Raw genomic sequence first — 25986 nt, 5'->3', positions numbered from 1 at the left:
TATCAACGTCCTCTAGCCGGTTCGCGACTATTATATGAGAGCGATGGAGACAACTCAAGAAAATGCGTTTGTCTTTTGGGGCCGAGCCTCTTTTTCATATGTTCAGCTCGTTCTCAAGTCCGAGACATGGCCAGATACGTGAGTCAGCTTACGCTGCTGTGCCATTTGTTGCATTGCATGGTTGTTCGTATTACATACACAGCCATATATGCAAGATGCTGCAGGTTCGTGGCGTCCAGGTTACAAGAGGTGAGCATTTAGCGAGTGCCATAATTTCATGGACTCTGAGTCTTCGAGCGCTGCAAGTAATCGGAGAAATGGTCCATACACTCGCTCGCTGGCTGTATTCTCGGTGTATGCTGGCATTGGATCAATCGTTTATACTATGACCATTTGCTTATCTCAGTGCGCATAGTATTCAACAACACAAATGAGCAAAAGCCGTATTTCCGAGATACGAAAATATTTTAGTCCACCATAAGTGCATCAGAGAAAAATATAATAAATGATGCATATTCTCTTGACAATATTCCCCGTCATGCAAGTCTCAATGCTTAATCATGGGATAGTATGGGATGGTATAGGGTAGTGCCTCCATTAGCCCGTGCTGCTGATAAACCGTGTACCCATGCCAAATCTGCTGTCCGTCAGTTATCAAGACTACATCTGCTAACTCAACCTCAACTCCTTATTGATCCAATCAACTGTATTAGGTAAATATAATCATAACTGGCGTTTCATTGCACATATGGCTGCGTCAAAGCACATACATATTCACCCAGTTGAGGTGTTGGCGCAGGGTTCATGGTTCTTGAGTCATGGCTGCCATATCACCAGCTCAACAGAAAGAATTGGCGACTGTGAGAGCAAAACAACATATCCCACTTGACCTCGTCATATCACATATATTATATTGATACATACAGTTATAGTTGCCGTTTCATTGAAAGCAACACTATAATACATACATGGAAAACTACAAAGCATAGGTACGTTGCATAGGGAACGGAGCCTATTTCTGACAATCAAAATCACCACCCATGGCTACACGAGAGTCTGAATAGGAAATAAGCGGAGGTATGACATGAGTCGTGCACCGGGGAGGATACGGAGGTCAACGCTCAAAGCTCTCCAACTCGTCAAATGTGGCTTCGGTAAGAGATGTCCTGCCGATGAGTACTCCTACTCCGTAGCTGTTCATAGTAAGGGATGCCAAGCCGGCTGGCTCCAGATAACTACTCGACTCATGGCCGAGTATAGGATGATAGAGTAGGAGTCAAGACAAACCACCTTGGGTAAGACCTACGAAAGTGGCTGGTTGTAATGACGCGAATGGGACGGCTAAATGGATCAAGGGAGCAGGTATATAAGACTTCACTTATTATTGGTGTTGCCTGTCTTTGCGAATCTTGGCCTGACATCTGGCAGCACCTCATAACAGGACCCCCTGCTCTGGGCCGTACGTGGATATGGAGCCGAAATTGCTAGTGATGATGTTAACGACAGCAGACATGGGGCCTATATGTTAACCGGAAGAATACTGCTGCAAATCGATGGACCAGACCCATTCGATACAGAGATCCCAAAGTTAAATAACGAATAAACCCCTGAGCAAAGTTGATCAAGGGGCACCATCGTTCATTATCCTTGGCCGGACTAGGAATGGGTCAGGGATGGGGGGTTGTTGACCTCACTTTATAGATGCAGGCTTGCAGGGGCTTGTCAAGCGCGGTAACGGACGCAAGTGGATATCTCGGGGTCGCAGTAAATTGCGCTGGAGCCTCTCGAAGCCGTTGATATTTTGCACTGATCGCTGCAACATTCGGGAGTCGTCACTGATCAAGCAGGCACAGGTCAAGCAGCAAAAACTATGTCTGTAGACAAGAGCCATGTAAATCCTCAAGCCACAGACTACATACATGAGGTGATGTGCCAATATGCCTGACGAATAGTGACAGGACAAGGCACGACGAGTACACCGTGCTTCGCCAGAGGCATTTCCGGTAATAAGAAACAGAATGTCACTGTGATGGTGAGCAACTGCCGTTCGAGAATAAACCCAGAATCTGGTTGCACTGGAGTCTGGACGCCTTGCCGTATATACGTATGTCATATAGGATTGTATGTGAAACTTTGGCATCCGTATTTGTCCCGACATATTTTATAATGGGCTTACGCTGTGCATAAAGTACCAATCGAAAATGGGTGTGTTTTGCTGCAGGTACGGTACCGCCCATGCACACTTGGCTGAGATATGTACAAGAAAGAGCGTAAACTCCGTGTTAGGATTTGAATGTTCGACAGATGCCGGCTGCCTGCATCTACCTCCAGTTTGAGCCACAGAATGGCAGTCGACGGATATAGGAGCGGGTGGGCGTTGGTGTCACAGGGTAAGAGGAGTAGTTCTATCAACGGTTCGATCCCGAGTGCGCCAGACATAAATACTCTCTGTGAACGGCAACATTCTTTTATCTGAGCGTCTTCAGTAGAAGGTTGATCGACAACCAGGACGCGACCAAAAGTGACACCAACAGTTTTGTTACAAACAGGGTCCGAATTTCAGTTCACTGCTCGACAGGCCTGCTCTGTGTTCTGCAAGAAGCCAGGGTTCATCGGAGCTCGACTAGAGGCTCGGGCCCACAAGGTGCTCCGGATCCATCGGTTCCCCGGTTTGCTTGCAGCATTGTTTGATCCATACAGGCCTGATATTGAATCAACAGATCCCTTCTCTGACGAAAACGACACAAATTGCTCCAAGTTGGGTGAAATATAGCGATGACTTGCATCGATTTGCAGAATAGAGAAGACACAGCAACATGAGAAGTGCACAAGCCGTTAAGATAGCATGCCAAGCTGATGAAGTTTGGGTCCTAATGTGTCTTGTCTCAATGTTGTCTCAAATGAGATCGTCGCCAAAAATCTTCAACAATTGGGGACTCACCTGACATATGTATATCAGAATTCTGGTCTCAACTTACATATCTGAGAGCCCTGTGAGGAAATGGAAGGCAATTCGAAAATTTGAAGCATTCATGGGGAAGGGCATTGGCCACCTAGCAAAAACCAACAGGGCAAAATCGTTTCTCCCCATTGCAGCTACGTGGGATCGTGAATCGTGATAGCCGTGTGTGCGTAAGATGAAAGGTGTGCTGCAAGGACCTTTCGCGGACTGACTTACAATAGCCCCAGCAACGGAGGCCATGAGGCTCCTTTACGGAGTATGGGGAGGTCCTTTGGGACAGAGCCTGAGAGCAAACGAGCCAGCGAAGATTTAAATTATCTTGGTGGAGTCGACAAGGCCGGTCAGAAACCAGCTCATGACAGGTTTGGAAATGGTCATGGACGGAGTTGGTACTCTTGGACTAGCTTCTGCTTCTTATGAAGCGAAGCGAAAGATCATCTCTTGGATGGTAAGAGGTAGCGCGGGCTCTGGGTTTGTCTTGGCTGGGCCCAAGCTACCAGCAGCTAGTAAATACTCAAGATGAACTGTGATTTGCTAATCATCCATGTAAATGAAAACAGACACGAGCTGCTTCCCCTGAAGGGTGCAGTTCCAGAAACCAAGAAATCGTCCATTAGTGGAGAGATTGACGGCGAGCCAGGGCCGTTGCTGAGGGTTTGGGGACGAGAAACAGACCTGGAGTCCAAGTTTGCCCAAGTGTCTTATAGAGATTGTACAGTCTGTTTCTGCCAGTAACATAAGTGAATGCTGGCCCTCGTTGCTTAGGCGGATAACATTGAGTTATTGAAGATGGTCAAATTTGGCGGGAGATCACCTCAGTGGCTCTGGTGGATGCAGTTTTAGCAGGCGGACGCATGCAGTGGGCGCAATCTGAGTAGTAATCTGGCTTGGGTGGTGCGCCTTCGAGTCCTCCACCTACCCAGCTCGGGTTAAGACCCTCCGCTCTGGGGCGAGGCTCTAGCCCTGTTCGCTGCCAGGACGACCTGTCTCGGCCGCTCAGTGGACGGAGTGAGCTTCTGCTGGAAGCTTGGGTGGGCTCAGTTGGCGATGGCTAGGACGAGGTCAGGGGCTGGTTTCTCTCGAATTGTCGTTGTGCTTGCAACTTGTAGGGCGACCATTGAGTCTCATTGTTGTGTGTATAGATAGAAGCATTGCAATGGCAAGGCCTCCCTCTGAGCAATTCATTCTTATGGGACTATGTTCGAGGTCGATTAATTGGAATATTTGGTTAACGTGATGATGTAGATAGTGGAAGTTGTGGTGCGGTACATAAAGTTAATGGTGTTTGGGTGAGTGGATGAATTGAGCTTGAGCTGGAGAGGGAGGTCAGATTGGATGGAGTGGACAAAAAGGGTCGGGGCGACGGTGACGGCCGCAGGGTTCTTTCTAGCTGCAGATTCGTGCAGCAGAAGGCGTCCACTGTAAATTGATGGCGGGGCTTTTTTTTCTTGGTAGGCTGGGGGTACTTGATGTTTGGTGGATAAATCCCCAGAATCTTGTGTACCTGAAAACGGATGAACTGGAGTCGACTGAGACATACTGAAAAGCTACTGGTGTTGTGGTCAGCTGGTAAACTCTATAGTCAAGAATTGGATTACGGGCAGCGAAAATGATGACGGTTACGATTGAGTCAACTTAATCACGATCGAATCTATAGATATGTCTCTCTCTACCTTGAGAACAAGACGAGGAGCAAGCTGGATACTGCCCCAGTGGAGGGCCATCCCTCAGCCTTCAGTGGTTACTTGGTGCTGACTCTAGCAGTTAACTTAGTAGTTAGTACATACCGCAAGGTCGCATTCTGCCGTAATCTGTATCCGTACCGAACCGTGCCTTAATAAGGTACGTTCGATTTACCTTACTAATTGAAGCTTGCTCAAAGTAGTACCTAGGTCATTAATCTGTCTGCGGACATTATGCTATTGTTGCCGCTGCTGCTGCCGCTGCCGCTGCCACTGGCCAAGTCGAGCCCGCGCCCACTCGTCCACTCTCACTCTGGTTGGGATTACCCACTCAAATGGAAGCACACGCCCCCCTGCCCGGACCTGCTTGTACTGTATGTACCTACTTGCAGGTAGTCCCATCTGTAGTCGGGTCTGTAGCTCACATTCCCTCCCCCCTAAAGGCCCCTACCACTAAGAATCCTCCTCACTCCTCTCTCCTCCAGCTCCTCTCTCTCCTCCGGCCTTTTCCCTCTCCACTTGCATTTGCATTGCATTTCGCCCATTTCAATCCATCCACCAACCTCAGCCGGCCGAGCTCCTGTTTTCGCCCATCGTCAATTTCTCACCTCGAAAGTCGCTCTTTTCTGCTGCTCGACCTGAGCTCGACTTGAACCTGGGTATCGTCGCCGGTCTCCTCGATTCATCTCTCGACACCGCCCCTTGATCCTCGGGATCGTCCAATCTCACCTCACGTCGCGCGTAAAACCATCCGACAACAAAAGTTGACTGGTCGATCACGATGAACTCCCAAGGCAACAACGATGTCTCCCCCGAGGCTATGCAGTCGCGAATTCAGCAGGCTCGTCGCGAAGCTGAAACTCTGAAGGACCGAATTAAGAGGAAGAAGGATGATCTCGCCGACACAACTCGTACGTGCTTCCCGATTGCCTAGTCGCTCCGAATTCCTCTGGGAAACGAAACAACGATGACTGTCAACAATGATATTTATCGACACGCGTCTTGTCAACATGACGTTTTAAACTATGAATCAATGCTGACCTGCTCCTCAATTGTTTAGTTCGCGCTGTCGCACAACAGGCTCATGAGCCTATTCCCAAGAACCAACTTATGAAGGCCAAGCGAACACTGAAGGGTCACCTGGCTAAGATTTACGCCATGCACTGGTCGACCGATAGGAGGCACCTGGTTTCTGCTTCTCAAGATGGCAAGCTCATTATTTGGGACGCCTACACCACCAACAAGGTCCACGCCATTCCCCTACGCTCCTCCTGGGTTATGACTTGCGCCTATGCTCCCAGTGGTAACTTCGTGGCTTGTGGTGGTCTTGACAACATTTGCTCCATTTACAACTTGAACCAGCAACGCGATGGCCCTACCCGTGTTGCTCGTGAGCTTTCTGGTCACGCCGGTTATCTTTCCTGCTGTCGATTCATCAATGATCGCAGCATCCTAACGTCCTCTGGTGACATGACCTGTATGAAGTGGGATATTGAGACGGGCCAGAAGGTTACTGAGTTTGCTGACCATCTTGGTGATGTGATGAGCATCAGCCTTAACCCTACCAATCAAAACACCTTCATCTCTGGTGCTTGTGATGCCTTCGCCAAGCTTTGGGATATTCGCGCTGGAAAGGCTGTCCAGACCTTTGCTGGCCATGAGTCCGATATTAACGCCATCCAATTCTTCCCTGACGGACACTCTTTCGTGACCGGATCTGATGACGCTACTTGCCGTCTCTTCGACATCCGCGCCGATCGCGAACTTAACCTCTACGGAGTAAGTGTAGACTGCAAATTGTTTCTTGAACTTCGACTAACGGAATTGACAGTCCGAGTCTATTCTCTGTGGTATCACCTCGGTGGCTACATCTGTATCGGGTCGTCTTCTTTTCGCTGGTTATGATGACTTTGAGTGCAAGGTAAGGCATATCTGTGCTTGTGATTACAAGCTCGTCTTCTCTGGAACCCGTGAGCTAACACAGCCATTAGGTTTGGGACATTACTCGAGGCGAGAAAGTTGGCTCTCTTGTTGGCCACGAGAACCGTGTCAGCTGCTTGGGTGTAAGCAACGATGGCACAAGCTTGTGCACTGGATCATGGGATTCTCTGGTAAGTTTCAGTCAACGACAAGATCAGACACCAAGAGCAAAATGACTAACAATACTAGCTTAAAATCTGGGCATACTAATTGTTCCTTGCGACTATGAACCTTTTGTCTGGATATATAAATGCCAGAACGCGCCGCGGCGACTATACCATCTGTGTTCGAACGATTATATTGCCCATCGAATCCGAAATCCAAGGACGCCTACCTTGATCGCGACTACTAGCGAATGCAGGACGACGTGACGAACCGCACCTCACCTTTAACACATACCCCTACCGACGACTTTCCCCAGCCGGACCCGATTTTTCGTGGTGGATTTGGGGAGGAAAATACACTGGCTGATGCGATACCTCCTTTTCATTATTCCCTATTTATTGTTTTCCCCGTTTCTTGTTTTTTCTCGCACCTGCAAAATTATCTGCACCATAGTTTCCCCTTTTCTGACACAACGCGGGCTGTTAGTAATGGGTGGTTGTATTATTGGATGGGTTTCCTCTGTTCAGTTGCCCTTTGTATGCGTATCGACTCGACGGCACATGTCTTTTCGGTTCCGGGCCGTTTCTACTGCAAAACGAATAATTCAAGGAGCCAAGATCTGCAATGCCGTGGGGGACGATTTTATATGAGGGGAATCCACGGGAGTTGACGGCTATACCGAGCAAAAATTTCAGACCTCGAGATAATACATCATGATGTTTCAAAACTATACGCCTTTCTCCTGTCATTGCAAATCTTTGCCAACGTTTCCATTACTGTGTCAACTTGAGGCCTGAGTCGGCGCTGAGCGCGAGTTTGAAAACCCCGAGTGGACCACTGGTCTCGACGAGTAAGGAACACCCAAATACAACGTTTGTCGAATCCGTGATGGCAAAGGGTGCCCAGGGGGTTATGGCAAGCTCGGGCGATGACATATGGTTGTCACACCTGTTTGGTATCGCTCTTGAATATCTGATCACTGTTGCTTCCGACAGTTATGACCAATGGGCAAGCTTTGGCAAGGAGAGCCTAGTGGAACAAGATCACCAACAAGGGAGACAAGTGTCACCACTTGTATAGTGTCCTTGCTGTCAGACGTGTGTGTTAAGTAATGCGGCTACTATAGATGATACGTGGGCGCTGTAGAAGGGACGAAATAGACATTCTAATAAAGTTTCCCGTCAATAGACGTTCCACATTTATCCCGTTTGTCTTGTCCGGAGGCTAGACATAATGTGTGGAAATAGGTTTATGACATAAGGCACGAGTGGGCTTTATCTACTTGCTTCTGATGATCCTACGGGACTGAGGATCTGCGAGTTTGTGATATCAGATGATGACTCCCGTTAAATGAACTCCACAAGGTGTTGGCTGAATGATACAACGAGGTGCTCATTATCTGTCATAGGCACATTGTTACTAACGAATGCTGTTTGGTGCTCGTCCAGGTAAGCGGTAACACATGTTGAGTCCGTCTCGGGGAATTAGGTTAAAGAATACTTATATAACAGAGGATGGCTCTGGTCATGGTGGTACCGTCTCAGAGTGCCTTGACTATCCAGCTTGGTAAGGGGTGAGGCAACTGGAAGGACGGCGCGCACTCGTTGACTATCAGTGCTTCTGCCGTTTTAGATCTAAAACTGGGAAAGTCATAGAGGCCAAGGGAAGACCTTGAAAATGGTTCCCGCATGTGGAAAGATGATGCTATCCTCAGATACCAGAACCAAGTTGGAGAGACATGGGCTTTGACAAATCCCGTTATGTATACCTGGGCTACCAAAGAACACGAAGAAGCAGGACTGAGCAAACTTGCGGGTATTGATACGATAGGATAGCCAGTCTGAAGAAATCCATGGCAATGAAAGAGCTACCTGTTCCTCTGTCACCAGTTATGACAGTCAAGTAGAACTGGCACCATCCTAGCACAATACTTGACGAGAGCAGAACTAACATCAAGTAGACGATGAAATCAACCATGGCGTACTAAAGACCAGGAAGAGAACACGAGAACCAAGATAGATGCCTCGCGTAGGACGATGCGTCACGGGATATAGACGTGATGTGTTGTCAAAGGATGGTATCACAAAGCTCGTGTCTGACAATGGCCCGAGGGTTCTCGTGGTCGCTGTGATACACTGTTGGCACTTGGAAGAAGCGACGACATGAACGCATTCGATACTATGCTATGGCTTGTTGGCGGTGCGGGTGAGGCTAACAGTATATTGAAGTTGAACGGTTGCAGTTCGAGGCATGACAGTTGTGACATCCAATGTGTCAGGAACTGATCAATGCTAAAACCTATTGATCAAAATGCAATCAGAAACAAGGCCCTAAGTGACGGTCATCGTTCTAGAAGGCTTCGGGGAAGCCGAAGCATAGATTATCCAGCGGCTTTGACCACGTAAAGGACCCCGCCAGCAACACCTTGTAATTTATGACATTTGAAGTTCTCGCGACAGCTGCGGCCAATGCCGAACTATACTATGAATGGCGGTAGCATAAGGTTTTGACAGCAAACTGCTATTGATTGTGCCTCGCATGAGTCAGTCAGCCTTGGCCATGCCATGATGTTATGGACGAGGCTGGGTCTGGGGAAATAAGAGTGGTATGGTCATTGCTTGCGATGATGTGCATTAGAAGGATTGGAAACACGCTAGAAGACCACCAGTAGCTGAGAGAAAGTTACCTTTGCCGATATTTTTGCTCATTTTACAACAGGGACTTGGTCTGGGTTGGTGAGGTTGACCGATCTGAGCTGTCAAGCCAACGCATCCAAGCACAAGATCCATACTGTCAAAGATTGAGGCATGAATGACCATCAAGATTCGAAAGTCACTTCGAGATGTAAACAATGCCTTGGCGGAAGGTATCAGGCGCGTATTCACTGGTGTTGGCTGCTATGACTCTTTGCATTGCTTTGGCAACACGAACAAAACAACAATGCATTCATTCATCTTCAGGTTGTGATTCAAAACTGAAGCAACAAAGAGCCTGACCGCCGTCATTTTCAAGTCCAAGCGTTCTAGGCGTTGTCACCGCCTGCCTTGACGTTCCGTGTTGACGCCACGATCGTAGTCGTCATACTCAACCATGTCGAATAGACGACTGAAGCAAGAGTCGCGTGCCGCCACCCTCGGCTTCTGCTATTTCCTTGACCGTATCCAATTGGATCCATGTCCTGGCTTGAAACGAGATCGTGAAACAACTGCGGAATACGCTAGCGGCCCTATAGCCTCAATTGGACCTGGAGATGAAGAAGCCAGGTCATGCTTATGCTACGACGTTGGGGAGTGAGTAATAAAGAGGCAGTGCACGGGTCTCTTAGAGGCAGAAACTCGTGATGAGCTTGTCTTGATTTTGATATGGCTTGCGAATGATGTTATGATGAATGTACAGATGCAAGGAATTCTCCGAGTTGTCATTGATGTTGGCATTTGCTCAGCCTGGAGATGAAACCCATGTCGTACCTGGCAGAGTGGATCACCGCTTCTGCCTATGATTGACTGGAGATTGACGACTGGTTGGCCATTGATGCCTGTCACTTCATGTCAGGAACCCGTGGCATTGCCGAGTCCGTTTCTGGATTGTCGCAGAACTTGATGTGAGTGTGAGTGTGAGTGTGGATGTAGATGTGGTCGTTCCGTTGCCTTGGGCGCTTTGTTTGATGCATTTAAAGCTCAGGTCAGACGAGGTCAAGTCTTAATCCGATCATGATCTGGTGATTCAACCATGAACGGCCTTTCCGTGTCTTGATTTACTAGTAGATCGCATTCCTCTCCCACATGCCATAAACTGGTGCGTTACCTTTGATTGTATGTATTTGCCCCTGAACGGAACTGAACAGCCCATCTGGTTGCTGGCACTCACTGGTGCGACTTTACCGCATCAAATCTCATTTCAGCAACTTCTTGACTTCTCGGGCCAGGTGACCCGTCCCGGAACGGAATGCAACATCAATCGACCATTTGCCATCCATCCGTAGCATCCATATCCGGCCATGCCGATTAATAACACAGACGTAGCCTTTTGCTCCAAGTGAAGAAAAAACCGTTGTGAACCCTGGATCCTTGCTCAATCTGGAGCTATCCCACCCCTGACTACGCGCGTGGCTTGCATTTGAAGAGCCATTCTGCGCCCATTGTGTCTTGTTGTCGTCGCATCAGAAGACTTTTAGACCCAATGATGAAAGGAAATCTTGATGGGCGGTCAGAGAACCTATTGGGGAATGTGCTCTACCGAGTCTATCTTGATCGAGGAGGTGGCTATCGAGAGATCTGCATTAATATAATTCGAAAGGCTGCTTTAAGGCATGTCTTAAGGTTATGGTTGGCATTAGCATCACCATCCTCAGCTTACTATTCCACAATCTGATTGGTGCGCGATCCACCAACTGCCCGAAATGTCATACTCATTTCCATATCCATTCGAATTGAGTGAAGGCGTTTCTATTTCGGCGCCCTGCAACGAGCGCTCAATCCCTGCTCCGCCCGACTCTTGCGCCCTCTGACCGTTTCCAGGACAGATCATCAGGTGGCTCGACCGCGTTCCTCTATTGTTTCTTGTCGATTGCATGCCTCCTTAAACATTCCTTCACCAAAGACTCGAATTCTGAAACAAACCAAGCTCGGAAAAAGGGGATCCCATCCACTTAGACTTGGATTGCCTCGTCACCTTTTGACCCTTGGATCCAAGCTTTTCGCTCATCTCACCGCCCTGTTCCTGGCCATATCCTTGTCTGTATCGATAAACTCCTGTTTGCGTGGTCTTCTCTAACTCGGATTTCGCCTTTGCGTGCCTTAACCCCCCTTCTCCACATCTTCCAGAACGATACTGCACTTGTGTTTCCAAGTTCGGCCCTGGACGCTGCTCTGGCATTGACCATCTTCACCTCTACACTTTCTTGCGAGACACATACATATTAAACCTCCCCCCCTCCCCCCCAAGTCTGCCCGTCATGTCAACTGCCGCTCAAGAAGAGTTTAACGACCTGGTCGCCAAGAACACATATCGCGAAACCCTCCACCCTGAGGACCGTGACGACCCCGATCTTAAGAACCACCAGGATCTTTCCGAAGAAGACGTTTTCCGTAACGCCCAGATCGATAACGCAATGCGCATGCCTACTGTCGATCGCCTCACCGGCGCTGGCGCCTCTGAGATCAAGCTCCCTCCTGTCTCTTTCGACAGCGGCCGCGCTACTGGCGTCAAGGGAGTCATTGCCGATGCGAGAAACTACGAGGCTGCCCGCAAGAACAAGTGGCGACACCGAGTCCGCACTGCCCGCAACAGCATCTTCGGTATTGAAGCTCCCGCTCCCGTCAAGAGCGATACCGAGAGCAGCGATGACGATGCGAAGAGCGCAAGTGATGCCGACGAGGAGGCTTTCCTTGCTGAGTGGCGCGAGAGCCGAAGACGTGAGCTTGAGAGCGAGGCCAGCCGATCTGTTAGAAATCGACGAACAAGTCCCAGTGTACGCATCTATGGCCGACTAGATGAGGTCGATGCTCTTGGCTACCTGGACGCCATTGAGAAGGTTGGAAGGGAAACAACTGTTGTCGTGTTTGTGTATGATCATGAGGTATGCTTTGATCCACCGTTCCTTTAACCAACATCATGCTAACTCGTCCAGTGTGAGGTCTCTGCTACCATCGAGTCAGCACTCATGCCCATTGTCAAGACCAACCCCGAGGTTCACTTCGTCAAGGTCCACTACGAAGAGATCGAATTTGACAACGCTGCCGTGCCCGCCATGCTTGGATATCGAAACCAAGGCGACCTGTTCGCCAACTTGACAGGCCTGATCGAGATGATCCCTGACGATGAGACCTTTGGCACCTCATCGTTAAAGCAACTGCTACAAAAACACACTATTCTATAATGTGCTGGGTCATGTCATCTTTATTATACCTTTACCACCTTAATGCGGCCACGTCTACGACACACAATCACTATATTATTCCCATGGGCATAACTCTAAGTTCATGTCTTTGATTACGATACCCAACCATGACGTTAAGTCTACCTCAGAGAGGAAGACACGCTTAAAATTTCTTATGTTTTACTGGCATTACGTTTCTTCGTTGGAATATGAATGCAACCGGAGGAAGAGCTAGAATACTGGACCTAGCTCACTTAGCTGAGAGAAGAGTGGACGAGCATAATGCAATGATATTGGAGCTTCTGGATAGAATTTGGACTTTTGCAATGCAGATAGAGATACCCTCCTACCTTTATGTGGACATGCAGACATTGGGGTACTTGGGATAGGTTAATCGTTATGGGAGAAAGCGATTGAATTCCCATAAAATATACCATTTATACTACCTCTCTTGAATTTCGAAATGCTGCTATTAGTGAGACCACTCTTTTGGTCTGGTGTGCCTAGGATTGGATGATATATGGAAGCATGGTAAGCCGGGAACAGTTACGGGCTGGGAATAGCAGCCCCTTATCAAGATCCTAAATCAAGACGTTAGCTTATACAAACGACGGGTTCTGATCCCTATTCTTCATCTGTCTATCCTCACGGAGGCGGTGCCGTTGGATAAAGCTGATATATATGCGATCTGGTGTTGTGACGCCTGCGTGAGCAGATTATCCAACCAGGGGTCCTATTCTTCCTGCAAAAAGGGTTACAGTAGGACGATTGGTCCAACCAAATGCATCTTACGTCATGCTACCAATATCGTATACGTATGAGAATAATATTCTGACATGGGGCCGCACCTTATGGCGTTTGTTGGCTTCCCAGTAGCTATTGTTGGTTTTGCGCATCGTATAAGTAACATAGCTGAACGACATGAACCATAGCGGTGAGAATGGTGCGATTAACAAGCTTGTGAGATGACTCGTCTACGAGTCTTATCTCGCGCTTAAATAGCTAGTAGTACCGATGTAGAAGAAAAGAAATCGGGTTCGGCTGTTAAGTCTATCTCGAGACTGACCTGACAGCACAACAGATGAGACGGGAGGTTTGCTCACGGGGTCTAATGAGTGGGCTATTTCAGCCCGAAACAGAAGTATCATACCCCGCAGTTGCGCTAAGAGGTCACGACGGTTCATGGTGGGGGTTGCAGGGTTTGATAGTGCATGCAAAGCGATAAGCCCATAGGTAAGTTGAGTTAGGTTACCTTGGGGATATAGGAAACTGAACATCAACAGACGTGTCACCAGGAAGCGAGAAACAAACAGGGCAAAGAAGGTTCAATAAACGAGTGATACAGGATATGTGACTCGACAAGATATTTTCACTTTTGCAGTCTTGAAAGTTAACAAAAAGCTTGAAACTTCCCATCCAATGTTGACTTGGGCAAATCCCCCCTGGAGCAGGCTCCCTATCTAAATGGGCGTGAAATGCATGGATCCTCTTTGGTGCTAGCAGGGACCCCAGTTTAAGTGACGACAACGAGGACGGGAAAGACATCAAACACATCACAACGACCTTGAGAGGTGGTGAATAGATGATTCAAATTGCTTCATTGCTCCTGTACAAAGAAATAAAGGGCTGGAGCTGAAGCTTATAGAAGCCTATCAGAAGGAGAGTACGTATTTTAGGTTCGGGACAGCGCCATAATTCAAAGCATCTGTCATGTAAGCTCAAGCTCAAAGCGATCCACAGCTGGGCTACCTGCAGCTTGAGTGAGGGAGTGAATATCTATCTCGTCTGCCTCATCCATCCATCCTTTTCGTCCTCTTCTTCTCTAATTTCCCCTGTCCATCAACACCACCTGCTCTTGACCCTTTGAGCTGCCCATCCACTACGAAAAGAGCCTATTCTTCTGACACCAGCAAAGGGACATACAGTGAGATCTTATCAGCTTCGAAGCCCGAGCTTATCCTCACAACCCGAACCCCAGACTGTGCGCCATCATCATTCATAGTCAGCAGCCCAGCGACACATTTCATCGCAACAACACAACGCAACAGGAACCTTTGGATTTGAGTTTTTGACCTCAGCAACACGCTGGCTTCCTATTTGACCAACCTCTGCCACGTAAAGTGCACACAATAGCCAAATCTCCACCTCTTTTTGGCTGCCTTGCTCTCTGGCTATAGACAGACAGCGCCAGGCAGCGAAGCAGGCCAAGCTCAGTCTATACGCCTTCGCCAACATTGGACCTCACGGACCCGGAGCAACCTGGAACAACGATACTTCCAGACTGCGTTGAGGCCACATTTTTGTGACTCCGACTTCGCCTGTTAGTTCTCTTCTTTTCTCTCCTAAACTCAGTCTTTCCACAAACACAAAACAAGAATCCATTCACATCTATTCTTCCACAATATTCCTCCAGGCTTCCCCCCGCCATCACAGTCCTACGCAGACCCCCCTTCCCCATTATCCGGCCTTCCGCTCACCCCTCACCTTATCCTCCCACCTCATTCTCACTTGCCCCTCGCAATCCGACTTCACCTGACGCCTCATCGTATTATCCTTCGCAGGTTGCTTCTTGCTATGAAGCTTCTGATGGGATAGAACCTGATTTTACTGTATCTTCGCATCGTTATGGAACAGCAGGATCCTGATACTCCATCCACTCCCTCTGCCGTCCACCGTGATACTGAACACCGATCGACTCGCCAGTCCCCCGCGCCATCATCCTCGACGTTTTCGCTTACACCAGCTGCCCAGCGTCGAACCTCGAGCCCCTTCTCCCGTCCGACAACACCGGCAACGCCTGCTCCGAGCACAATATCATCGAATCGAAGTTCCTTGTCTACTTCCGAACCCACTCTACGGTTTCCTCGCCCCCAAGGCAATCGGCATCTCGCCAACTGGATATCGTCCAGTAATCCAGACATCATGCGTATCACCACCACCACTGAGGACACTGGCTTGTCCGAGTCCACTTATGAACTAATCTCGGGCACCGATACCGAGTCTCAGGATGGAAACTACACCGAGTCTATCAGCGAGTCTGTCGGGTCCCTCGACGTGCACTACCCCGAAGACGTCCATAGCCTAGCCGGCACTGAGCAGACGTACGATGACGAATCTCTTGCCGATGAGAACGAACCCCCCGCTTTACAATCCGTACAAGAGCCGCTTGTTATGTCTGTGTCTGAATCTATGGACATCAACGAGATTCCACAAGCAGAGCAAAGCTGGGCCTCAGTCGTCAAGAATGGCCCGCTTCCTGAGGTAGAGGCTGAAATCGAGGCAGAAGAAGAGCCCGAGCTTGAGCCTGATACCAAAGCTGAGCCTGAGTCTGAGTCGGAGGATGAAGCTCGATCTCGAAGCTCTCTTGAGTATACTCAACAAAGTCTCAAAACCCCATCGATCCCTAGCCCCGACGCTAGCATGACTGAAGACAGCCAGAAGCCGTCTCCTGATGATGTCCAAGAGCAGGCAGAGAGCCAGCGAGCGCGATTCAACAAATGGTTGAATGAAGTTCAGCCCCATACGATCCGTCCCCGGGAGGCAATGATCAAATTCGCCAAATCTATCCTCCCCGCGGTCCTCGCCATTGTCTTGATGTCGTTGATCCGCACCTGCTACACTCCACTATCGAAAGAAGTAGTACCCCACATACCCGCAGCCACCTCCGCTGTCACAACTCACCCCACTCTGTTGACTTCAAGCTATACTTCATTGCCAACATTGGCGGTTCTTTCAACATCAGCGGGACCTACAGGTCTTGTCCCTCTTGAGAATCTCGGACCTGATGAGTGGCTCTGGGGTGCCAAGAAGCCCGAGGTGACTGTCACCAGACAGCGAGGTGGATTTTTAATCCACATGCCTCGAAGTGCTAAGAAACTATGGCTTGATCGTGACTGTCTCAAGTTCGACGCCAAGCGAGGTGACCAATCTGTTGGATTTGGTACCTCATCTGTCGACGAAGGCATTCTTCTCAAGATTCCCAAGGAGGAAGCCCATGGAACAATCAAGATTGACATTTTCACTACTTGTCGACCCAAGGTTCACAAGGTCCTTCGTATCACATTCCAGAAGGGTATCATCTCAGAGGCTTTAGACTCGACCTGGGCCTTTGCACAATACTTCCCAGAACTTGTCCCCGCTGCTGCTCAAGAGGCAGAGCGGTGTCTTGAGGAAGCCAAACGCTCCCTGGGAACAGCCTCTGACAACTTCATGAATACATCTGACAGCGTCTTCAAGAACTTGGAACACAGATTCCACAAGGCCCACCGATCTTTGAGCTGGATCAAGACCGATATCAGAGACCGTGCCAAGATTGCGACAGAGGGCATCTCGAGGCAACTGGAGGCAGTTGTGGGCGACGTCAAGCTGTACATGCCTGACACGCAAGCGATGCAACAACAGGCAAAGTTGGAGTTGCTGAATGCTCAGATCCAAGCTAGGCTCTGGTGGATCAAGTACACCGCAGGAGAGAAAGAGTATACTCGCTACCAATGTGCGGCCAAGAAGTTCATGGCCAAGAAGCTTGCAAATGACAGGAAGCTTCGAAAGACAACCAACAAGATCAGTAAGACGTCTGGTTTCGAGCAATTCTTCCGTGCTTGGTCCGTAAAGAACCGTCGAGACACAGGAGAGGGACAGAGGGTATAGTGGAAGAAAAAGGACCCTGGATTGTGTGTTATGGCGCAAGGTTTTTTCTTTCTTTCTTGCCATGCTATTCCCCCTCATCACTATCATGGACGAGGACTTATATGTCAAGGATGGACTTATTTTGGCAATGCTGAGGTATGGGTTTATCTGGGCCGGTGGTGGATTTGGAGTTCATGGGTCTCATACCATCTGTAGACGTCTTTTTTCTATTATGGTTGCTCTTTCCTCGCTTTTATTTTTATGATAGTCAACGGTATCGACGGACCCCTTTCAACAGCCTTGAGTGTCTTTATATTTGGGCGGAAAGTGATTCGTTGTTGGCCTGGTGAGTTGCCTGTAAGATCAGAACAAAAAGGAAGCCAACTATAGTCAAGTAAATAAATTAATTTACTTCATCCCAGCTCATGAATCGTATCACTTATCAGTGGAAATGAGCACTGGAGTCAGTCTCCTGGCAACGGAGCTAAACAAATAAAAATATCGTGGAATTGTTGAATGGCTTCAGAACTAGATATCTGTTGCAGCGGTGTAGCTTTCTGATATAGATTCGAACAGAGGCGGGGACTCTGTTCGAAGGTAACACGCATATAATACTTTATACTTAACATGCCCTCATATTCTGAACCTCTAATATTCACGACGTCTTGTTTGAGTATTGCCGTGGTTCATAACGAGCATCCAAAATCGTGCACTTTGAGCCCCACCCAAAGAGTTACTCCACAGGCAATCTTGCAATCCCTGCCCGATCCGTTGCTTGCTTGAAGACCTAGCAGGTATCTCTGCAGCTAATAATGACCTTGGAGGTACTTCGTCAGAGCTCAAAGCGGTCCCCAATCATAAGAGCCGCAGATGGAACTTCTTGCAGCATCAGCACGGAGCAGCAGTGGAGGGCACAACAGTCCAGGGGAAAAGGAGGGGCAGTTCAGTTTTTTTTCTACAGTACCTTAGGGCGGCGGGACGGCAGCCTGACGGACAGACAACCTAAGGTAACTAAGCCCAAGTGAAAACAAATCACCAGACCTTGACCGCAACCCACTTCCACCATCTACTTTCCATACATCCATCAACACCACAGCATAAACTTTCAACACCGTCCTTTGCGTTCCCGGAAGCATCTTCCTAATTACATTTCGCTTATCTGGTAAGTCTGATCGCACCCTTTCCTCTGTCCGGCTTTTGTTACTTTCTCCCTTCCCATGAGACGCTTGGGGCAATAAAGGTCCTGAGCCCCTCCTTACCTGAGGAGGGGTAAAAGCATGCCTGCGGGACTGGGATCCTGGATACGCAAAAAAAGTTGCTGACGTCTGAGGGGCAACAGAACTTTGAGTTTACATTCTCAACCGAACACGCAAACTATCAAGATGTCTGCTTCCGAGCCCACCGAGCCCAAGGTCGAGGAGACCAAGCCTGAGGAGACCAAGCCCGCTGAGGCTGAGAAGCCTGTCACATCTTCCTCCGTCTTCTCCATGTTCGGCGGTGGTGCTAAGAAGGAGAAGAAGGAGGAGGAGGAGCGCGGTGATAACTCTGGCAGTGCCAAGGCCCAGCGAGAGGCTGCTGAGGCTGCTAAGGGTGACGAGGTACGTTCACATGTCTCAGCAGTGGCATGCTGAAACCGTATCCCCGCGAAACGTATGAGGCTAACAGGAATATTTAATTAGGAGGAGGCTCCCGAGTCCGAGGATGTCCACTTCGAGCCCGTCATCAAGCTGACCGAGAAGGTTGACACCAAGACCAACGAGGAGGCCGAGGAGCAGACCTTCAAAATGCGCGCTAAGCTTTTCAAGTTCGTCAAGGAGAGCAGCGAGTGGAAGGAGCGTGGCACTGGCGACGTTCGTCTGCTCAAGCACAAGGAGAACGGCAAGACCCGACTGGTCATGCGTCGCGACAAGACCCTCAAGGTCTGCGCCAACCACTACATCGTCCCTGAGATGAAGCTCTCCCCCAACGTTGGCTCCGACCGAAGCTGGGTGTGGAACGCTGCTGCCGATGTCAGCGAGGGTGAGCCCGAGGCTGTTACTCTGGCCATCCGATTTGCCAACGCTGAGAGTATGTTCCACCGGTCAACGAACTCCGAGTAAAGACAATCGCTAACTTATTTGTAGACGCCAACAACTTCAAGGACTCCTTCATGAAGGCTCAGAAGGAGAACGAGGAGATCTTCAACAAGGCTCAGGAGGCCGAGGCTCCCGCTTCCTAAGCAGCGTATCTCATACGACCCCTCCCCTCCCCCTGCCCCTTCGGAGATGGATCTGTATGTCGCCAGGCTCCCACTCGTTCGTAGCTCTACGGTTTACAGACGCAAGTCCACTCCAACACTCCCATACAGCATGCCACAACAGCAAGCAAGCTCCTTATACTGCTGAGGACGCTTGGCCCGTCATATATACGCGCGCACTTCACCCACGCCACAACACCAAATCCCGAGTCTGTTTTTGATATGGATAGATAGAGATTCCTAGGACGGAAAGGACTTTTTATTATTTTTGAGGTGAATGGTCTCGGTTCTGCCCCAGGGCGGATTGGTGGATGGATGGACGGATGGATAGTTAGCATCATAGGAACATCATATCACATAGCACCCTGTTGAAAGAAGTAAAAGAAAAAAAATTCCATAGACATCTTGTTTATTACTATACAAAGTAATTGTTTGTGACTCGAATTTGATGAGTTGTGGGCGGTCGATGTGGCTGATGTCGACTTTGGAACTGTGGCTGGTGTGTCTTACCGTCATGTTTGCTCTAGTCAACTGGGTGATGAGGACTCGAGTTGATTATGATGAAGAACAGTGCAGTTTGAGTGTATGTTGGATCATGGTAGAGCTCCCCATGATGATGCGCGTACCTTGGGTCTGGAGGCCAACCGTGTTGTCCTTTGTCCTTTGTCCTTTGTCCTTTGTTCGTTGGATGTCATGGAAGAACTTACATGCCACTGTCGAGATACCCCTACTGGTAGAGTACCCAGTCTACAAGCAGAGTTGGCAGTCCAGAATAGAGCCCTGAATTCGAAGTCCTCTTCTATCATATCTGTCCCCGTTGGGATATTCACGTCATTGGGAAACCCAAAGGACGGAACAGGACTGGACATGACGAGCCAAGCAAAAAGCATGGAGCCAAGGCCAGGCCAGTGAAATGCAGGTACTTAACCCTCAGGGAGAAAGAAAACACCGGATTTTAATATAAGGTGTCAAAACAAACTCAGCAAAAGATATCACAAATTTATGCAAATTCACCAAAGTCTTTTTGTCATTTAGGATCAAGGTCTGGTGTTTTCTTGCTCCCGGAGGCTAGGTACCTAGGTAGTCAAGAGCGGTAACTTTGTGGAGCAAGCGATTCAGTGTGTCCTGTGCCCTGGAACCTGGAACCCTTCCCCTATAAGCTCAAGACAGCCTGACAGGAGACAAAAACAATTCACGTCTTGATCGCTCGCGTCGAGTCTGTCTACCTAGGTAGGTATAATAATAGATCTGCTTGTTGCTTCTAGGGCCTCTCCTTGCGAACTTCTTTCTCCTCTTTCTTTCCTTAGGTAAATTGTATGCCTTTGGTACAGAGTCCATTTCAGCAATATCGTGTCGTCTGCCTTGTTAATCGTCAGTTTCACCACCTGCCTCAGCTCTTTGTTAGATTGAGGTACCAGCTAGACTTGACTGCGCCTGCCCCGGGGCCCATATCCGTACGGGCAGCCATTTCTCGCCCTGCTGCCCCGTCCAACCAGCAACCAGCAACCAGCAACCAACTGTCTCCTGGGCTGTCTTTGGCTGGTACAGGCTGGCGTGTCTCCGTTTTCCGCCGCCGTTTCGTTTCCAGTCCCATCCATTCAATTCATTTTCAACTGCTGTACCTTGCCTTGCCTCTGGTCGTCTTTGTAACCCGACCCGACGCATCACATCCTTTCCTCATCACTTGTGTGTCCCTGTGTATCCACGTCCATCTTCTTGGCTGTTCCCGTCTTTACCTTATCTTCCAAATTTGCCCTCCACGTTTGGCTACTCCCAATTGCTGTTTATTGACCCGGAGAAAAGATGTTGGTCGAGGTGAGTTTGAAAATCCGATCCAGTCCAAGCCAATCCAATCCTATCCTCTCCCCGAGTCGCATTGCCCTGCTCCTTCGACGTGTATTCGGATCGTTTTGGCCCCCTTGGGCTGTTGTATTCGTTCATGTTATTGCTTCGCCGTTTTCGCCTCTTGCTGTAGTCGCAGCCTCTTTTCTTGTCTGTCTTTGGGTGCTTGAAAAGTCCATGGTTGTGTCATGCCTGGCTTTGTTTCGCTTCACGGTCAAGTGTGTCGCGCCGTGAGGCTCTGCAAAGATTGGTCGCGGTCTGTTCGTATCTGTCTGCATCTGCATCTGCATTTGCCAGTGCTAGCCAGTGTCCGTGTCAGTGACAAACGGTGACAAGCGTCGCGCGTTGAGGTCGGACAGCCAAAGACAGATCACCTCACCGGCCATGGACGCCCATGATGCTTTCTATTTGGCAGCTGTAGTGTCCGTTGGGGCACTCAGTGGTCTCGCCTTGATGTTTGCTTCTGTGCTGTTGCACTCCTGGGAGCCCGTTTGATGCGCGTTGTTGCAGCCTCATTCTCATTATCCACCGGTTTCTGTCACGTACTTTACCACGCCTTTGTGTTTCTTCTCTATTCTCATTTCAGGCCTACACTGTGCGCCAGCGCCTCTCTAATTCACTTCATCTATTTGAGGTTTTGTGTTACCGTGTGACTTTTATTGCCTACCTAGCTTCCACGTCTCCAAACACTTGAGCACTACACCTCCAACAACTCATCATCATGGCTCCGCGCCGTTCACGAGCAGCACCCGTCAGAGTGACACTTAGAACCAAGGCTAACTTGTTGGAGCGAAAAATCAAAGTTGTCACTGAACAACAAATCATGTATGTTTGCGCCAATCTTTTCCGACGTCCCTTCTGCTTTCCTTGAATCGCGTACCTTCTCGATCAAGAGCTGCTTCAGGAGCGATTCGAGCAACCTGCTTTCAGGTACTGACAACCGTGTTTTACTAGCGACAAGCCGTCGCCCGTAGAGGCGTTCCCCATGCGAGAATGGAGCTTGAAGGTCTTCTTGCTAGATGAAGATGGCAACGAGCGCCCCGCAGACGTCTTCACCAAGGTCGTCTATAATCTACACCCTACCTTTGATAATCCCGTTCAGAGTATGTTTGAGACGAATCCCTGATGTTGCGAAGCAAAGCATGATGATTAACAACTTTGCGCCACCTACCAGGCTTCCAGAAAGCACCTTTCACGTGTAAGAACGAGGGCTGGGGCGAGTTCGAGATTAGCATCGACTGTTACACCACGGAGAAGACCAAGCTAGCGCCCATCATTCATGATCTCAACTTCCAGCAGGAACGATATGAGCAGACGCACACTGTGGTCTTCAAAAACCCCTCACAGAACTTACAGGAGCGGTTGCGTGAAACGGGTCCCCTTCCCACCGATGAAGACCACAGGCCCAAGAAGAAGGGACTCGCGACCAAGAAGAGCTCCCAGAAGTACGACTATGAGAAGATTGCAGAGTCCCTGGAGAAGCTCGAGGAGGAGGATCTGCTGCGCGTGATTCAGATTATCAACGAAAACAAGGGACCAGACACGTACATAAGAAGTGATGTCGAAGGTGAGTTCTCCCATCAAGTTTGTATCACTATTCGCACCCTTGCCCTTTCCTTTACGGTTTGATATCATATCCACCCTTGTCTTTTCCATGAAATTGATGTGTATGGTGGGCTAATAGTGGATGACTTGGTTAAAGCCGGAGAGTTCTCGATTGATCTCTACACTATGCCGGATGGCTTGACGTCAAAGCTTTGGGAACACCTTGTAAGTTATTCTGGCGGTCGTTGCTGAGCGTTTCATGATTACTGACCCTGTCGATTCGGCAATAGTCCAAGAAGGGCCTTGTCGGCTAGATGTCACCATGTAGCCGTATCCGATTGTTAATACTTCTAATGTTATTCCGTCGACAAATCGGTCTATAGTTTGCGCTTGAGAGTTGCTGAAGCATCTGGATTTAGGAAAATGACGAGTTAATGAGCACGGAGGGGATGGACCAGAAAGGGAAAGGGAACCAAAAAGATGTATCTGACCTTTTTTTTCTTTAACCATGTGTTCCAACGGAGTAATCGCCTACGGTATCACCTCATTGAAAGTTATGTATCATATGCTATCCTGCTGTCTTGATCACCTCCCAGATATAATGATATGACAGGATGCTGTAACAACCTCGTTGATGGATGGACGTCGGATTTCGGGCCCGGGTGATGAACATTGAGGGAGAACCGGCCAATAAAATCGAGGCTTGGCTCGGCTTCAACCGGTCAGCTCAGCGGACCGGATCGATCATTTCAATCGGGTCGGTCATTGACTGTTGCCGTTTTCTCGTGGGCGGAGGATGTAACGGGGGGCCGTGCCGTTACGGATGTTGCCCGGACTGTACACCCGAGGATGTGCGTCTCGATGCAAATCGCTGCATGGATGTTGAAACCTGATCACGAACTGGTGGATGCCAAAGAACAACAAGTGGGTTGGAGCATGAGGCAACGACCTCTGATGCCTTCCAGGCGTATCTCGTTGTAAATCAACGATTGCTTGAGCAATCTGGTGCCATAGCATCTGCCAGTCTTTAAACGCTGAGTTCAGACAACGAAGAGCCAAGGTCCTGGTTGCGAGTTTTCAAGGTAGTCTATGGCTCTGGATCCTTAGGTTCTTGGTGTTAATATTAAACAACCAGCTGCGTATCGACATGCCACTTCTATTGGAACACACCATCATCACTCCCCTTCAGATCATCTACAAAACAACACCCCTCAAAAGTCCCAACTACCGGTCCGGCTGAGACGCAACTCGAGTTGATGACTTGGTGAGCCGCATCGGCACTTGTGGGACTTGAGTAGTAGTGCCACCTTGGTTCAAGAGTGAGCGGGGATCTGTTTACACAGGTTTCCCGGCAGTGACGGAAAGATGGACACAGTGGAGGACAGAGATAAGCAAGCGAGGAGTAATTCTCCGCTTGAGTGCGTTCTTGTTACGTACGCATCGCAGCAGGGGTTCTTTTGGTGGTTTACACGATGGCAAGCAATAGGGCGTCGTTTGGTGAGATATCAGAACAGCTACTGCAAGTTGGGCGTTTTGTAAGCCACATTCTTGAGCTCCCCCCGCGGTGCGGACTTAGGAGGTCATGTAGTTTCCCGGCTCCGGCTCCGGCCCGGAAATCTAACAGAGACGGGTATTTATATGCAAGATTGTGCTGCCACAGACCAAGTCACTACACATACATACTGTACATATGTGAGTGAGAAGCGTGTGGGTGTGGGTGAGACACGGCGGTTGTTGATAGCTGCCATTGACGAATGGGAAGAAAGCAGGGGTAGCATTCGTCTCTGCGGGGTTTATTGTTAGGGGGATTTCGACCATCGTGAAAAAAGCCAAGACGTAAAACATTCCACAATAAGAGGCAGGGATAACGCAACTCGAGGCTGCACGTCCATTGTTGGTGCAGTCGTTGCAGGGATCGATTGTGTCCTTCTTGTTCTAGATAATTCTTACGAGACGAGTGAGAGATGGTTTTGATAGACCGACGCGTTATGCTATGTAAAACATGTCAAGATGGAGGCGTCGTCAACGTGACGTGCGCCTCAGGTTCATGATTGGTTGTGTTGGAGATATAGGAGGTGTGGAAGGGGGGCTTTAGATAAGTGCTGATGCATACTGAAGTTCGAGATTATGTATTTAATACCTTAGGTTCTAGAGAATCGGGATCTTTGGAAGCCATAAAGATATTGAGATGCTTCGAAATGAAGAGAAGAAAGAAAGAGGGCTGGAAAGAGAGAGATCATGGGTAGTTGTCTCAGCTGTCAATGCCAAACAAGCCCCTAGACATACAAAGTTTACCTAGAGGAAGATCATGATGGAAGTTAGCTGCTAGGCCCAGGGAGTTGCTCTTTTGCTCCTCTGAGGGCTGCACGAGATTGGATCCTGGGCCCTGGTTTCTCGATCGCCTGCAGCGGTTTTGCAGGAAAACGATATCAAATCCCGGGTGGGCCAATAAGGTTTGGTCTTGGTTATCGACTTGCCTGTCTCGGGATAACGTGAACTTTTGACCGGCCGGGGTCTTTTGTTCTATTTTTCTAGACTTTTTTCCTACCGTGTCATTGAAAATTCTGACGATGTTGTAGGCGATGGCTGCTATGCTCAATGGGCTGGGAACTTGTAGTGGAATAGGCAGGTGATTGTTATAATACGGTGAAGATGGGAGGCAGAAGACTGAACGCCATTCCTGCAAACCTCCTTGGCACATGGACTAGCTAACATAAACGAAACTGGACTGATCTCGATTGGAATGGCTATGCTGTGTACTGTGTCATCTCCTCAGTCGAAGAAAGTTACTCTTGATTTCCAATACGTAAGGTATCACATTGACAATCCATCACCTGACAATTGGTGTGTACTACGCCTCCTGAGGATGGCAGAAAACGTAAGACTTTAACCCCAAGTAATAAAATTACTTTGGCAGATTTACTATGAGAGCTACTTGTCTTAGTAAGTTCAGTGTTCAGTAGGTAAGGTACTAAGGTACCTGGGCTCTCTGGTCAGTTTATTTTTACATCCCGACCTACGTAGAGTCCCAAGTCTGTTGACCCTCCAATGTCCATGTTGATTTCTAACCTCAATATCTTAATGCTGACTAGTCGTTGGACAGAGATGACAGAGAAAATAACGACAACGC

General features: G+C 48.9%; 5 protein-coding genes across 5 annotated transcripts; all 5 read left to right on the top strand.

The window, feature by feature from the left end:
* Positions 1–5425: 5425 nt before the first annotated feature.
* FMAN_12708 (putative guanine nucleotide-binding protein beta subunit) lies at positions 5426–6834 on the top strand (the record flags this gene model as incomplete). The annotated part of the gene is made up of 5 exons (XM_041823181.1): positions 5426–5555; positions 5705–6423; positions 6476–6565; positions 6636–6755; positions 6814–6834. 5 exons carry the CDS (start codon positions 5426–5428, stop codon positions 6832–6834), a joined length of 1080 nt encoding a protein of 359 aa, XP_041688787.1.
* Positions 6835–11683: 4849 nt separating this feature from the next.
* On the top strand, positions 11684–12607 carry FMAN_12707 (putative phosducin; the record flags this gene model as incomplete). Its single annotated transcript, XM_041823180.1, has 2 exons — positions 11684–12307; positions 12359–12607. The coding sequence occupies 2 exons, from the start codon at positions 11684–11686 to the stop codon at positions 12605–12607; spliced, it is 873 nt and encodes a 290-aa protein (XP_041688786.1).
* Positions 12608–15232: 2625 nt separating this feature from the next.
* On the top strand, positions 15233–17254 carry FMAN_12706 (uncharacterized protein; the record flags this gene model as incomplete). Its single annotated transcript, XM_041823179.1, has 1 exon — positions 15233–17254. The coding sequence occupies one exon, from the start codon at positions 15233–15235 to the stop codon at positions 17252–17254; it is 2022 nt and encodes a 673-aa protein (XP_041688785.1).
* A 1361-nt stretch (positions 17255–18615) lies between these two features.
* FMAN_12705 (putative spi1-GTP-binding protein) lies at positions 18616–19451 on the top strand (the record flags this gene model as incomplete). Its single annotated transcript, XM_041823177.1, has 3 exons — positions 18616–18831; positions 18913–19300; positions 19357–19451. The coding sequence occupies 3 exons, from the start codon at positions 18616–18618 to the stop codon at positions 19449–19451; spliced, it is 699 nt and encodes a 232-aa protein (XP_041688784.1).
* A 1821-nt stretch (positions 19452–21272) lies between these two features.
* On the top strand, positions 21273–23170 carry FMAN_12704 (uncharacterized protein; the record flags this gene model as incomplete). The annotated part of the gene is made up of 6 exons (XM_041823176.1): positions 21273–21284; positions 22102–22136; positions 22266–22414; positions 22486–22878; positions 23014–23081; positions 23147–23170. 6 exons carry the CDS (start codon positions 21273–21275, stop codon positions 23168–23170), a joined length of 681 nt encoding a protein of 226 aa, XP_041688783.1.
* Positions 23171–25986: the final 2816 nt, after the last annotated feature.

The sequence above is a fragment of the Fusarium mangiferae genome, assembly GCF_900044065.1.
Source record: "Fusarium mangiferae strain MRC7560 genome assembly, contig: FMAN_scaffold015, whole genome shotgun sequence".
Classification (NCBI taxonomy): Eukaryota; Fungi; Ascomycota; class Sordariomycetes; order Hypocreales; family Nectriaceae; genus Fusarium; species Fusarium mangiferae.
The sequence above is the reverse complement of the archived record's forward strand: the minus strand, read 5'-3'. Positions and strand labels throughout refer to the sequence as shown.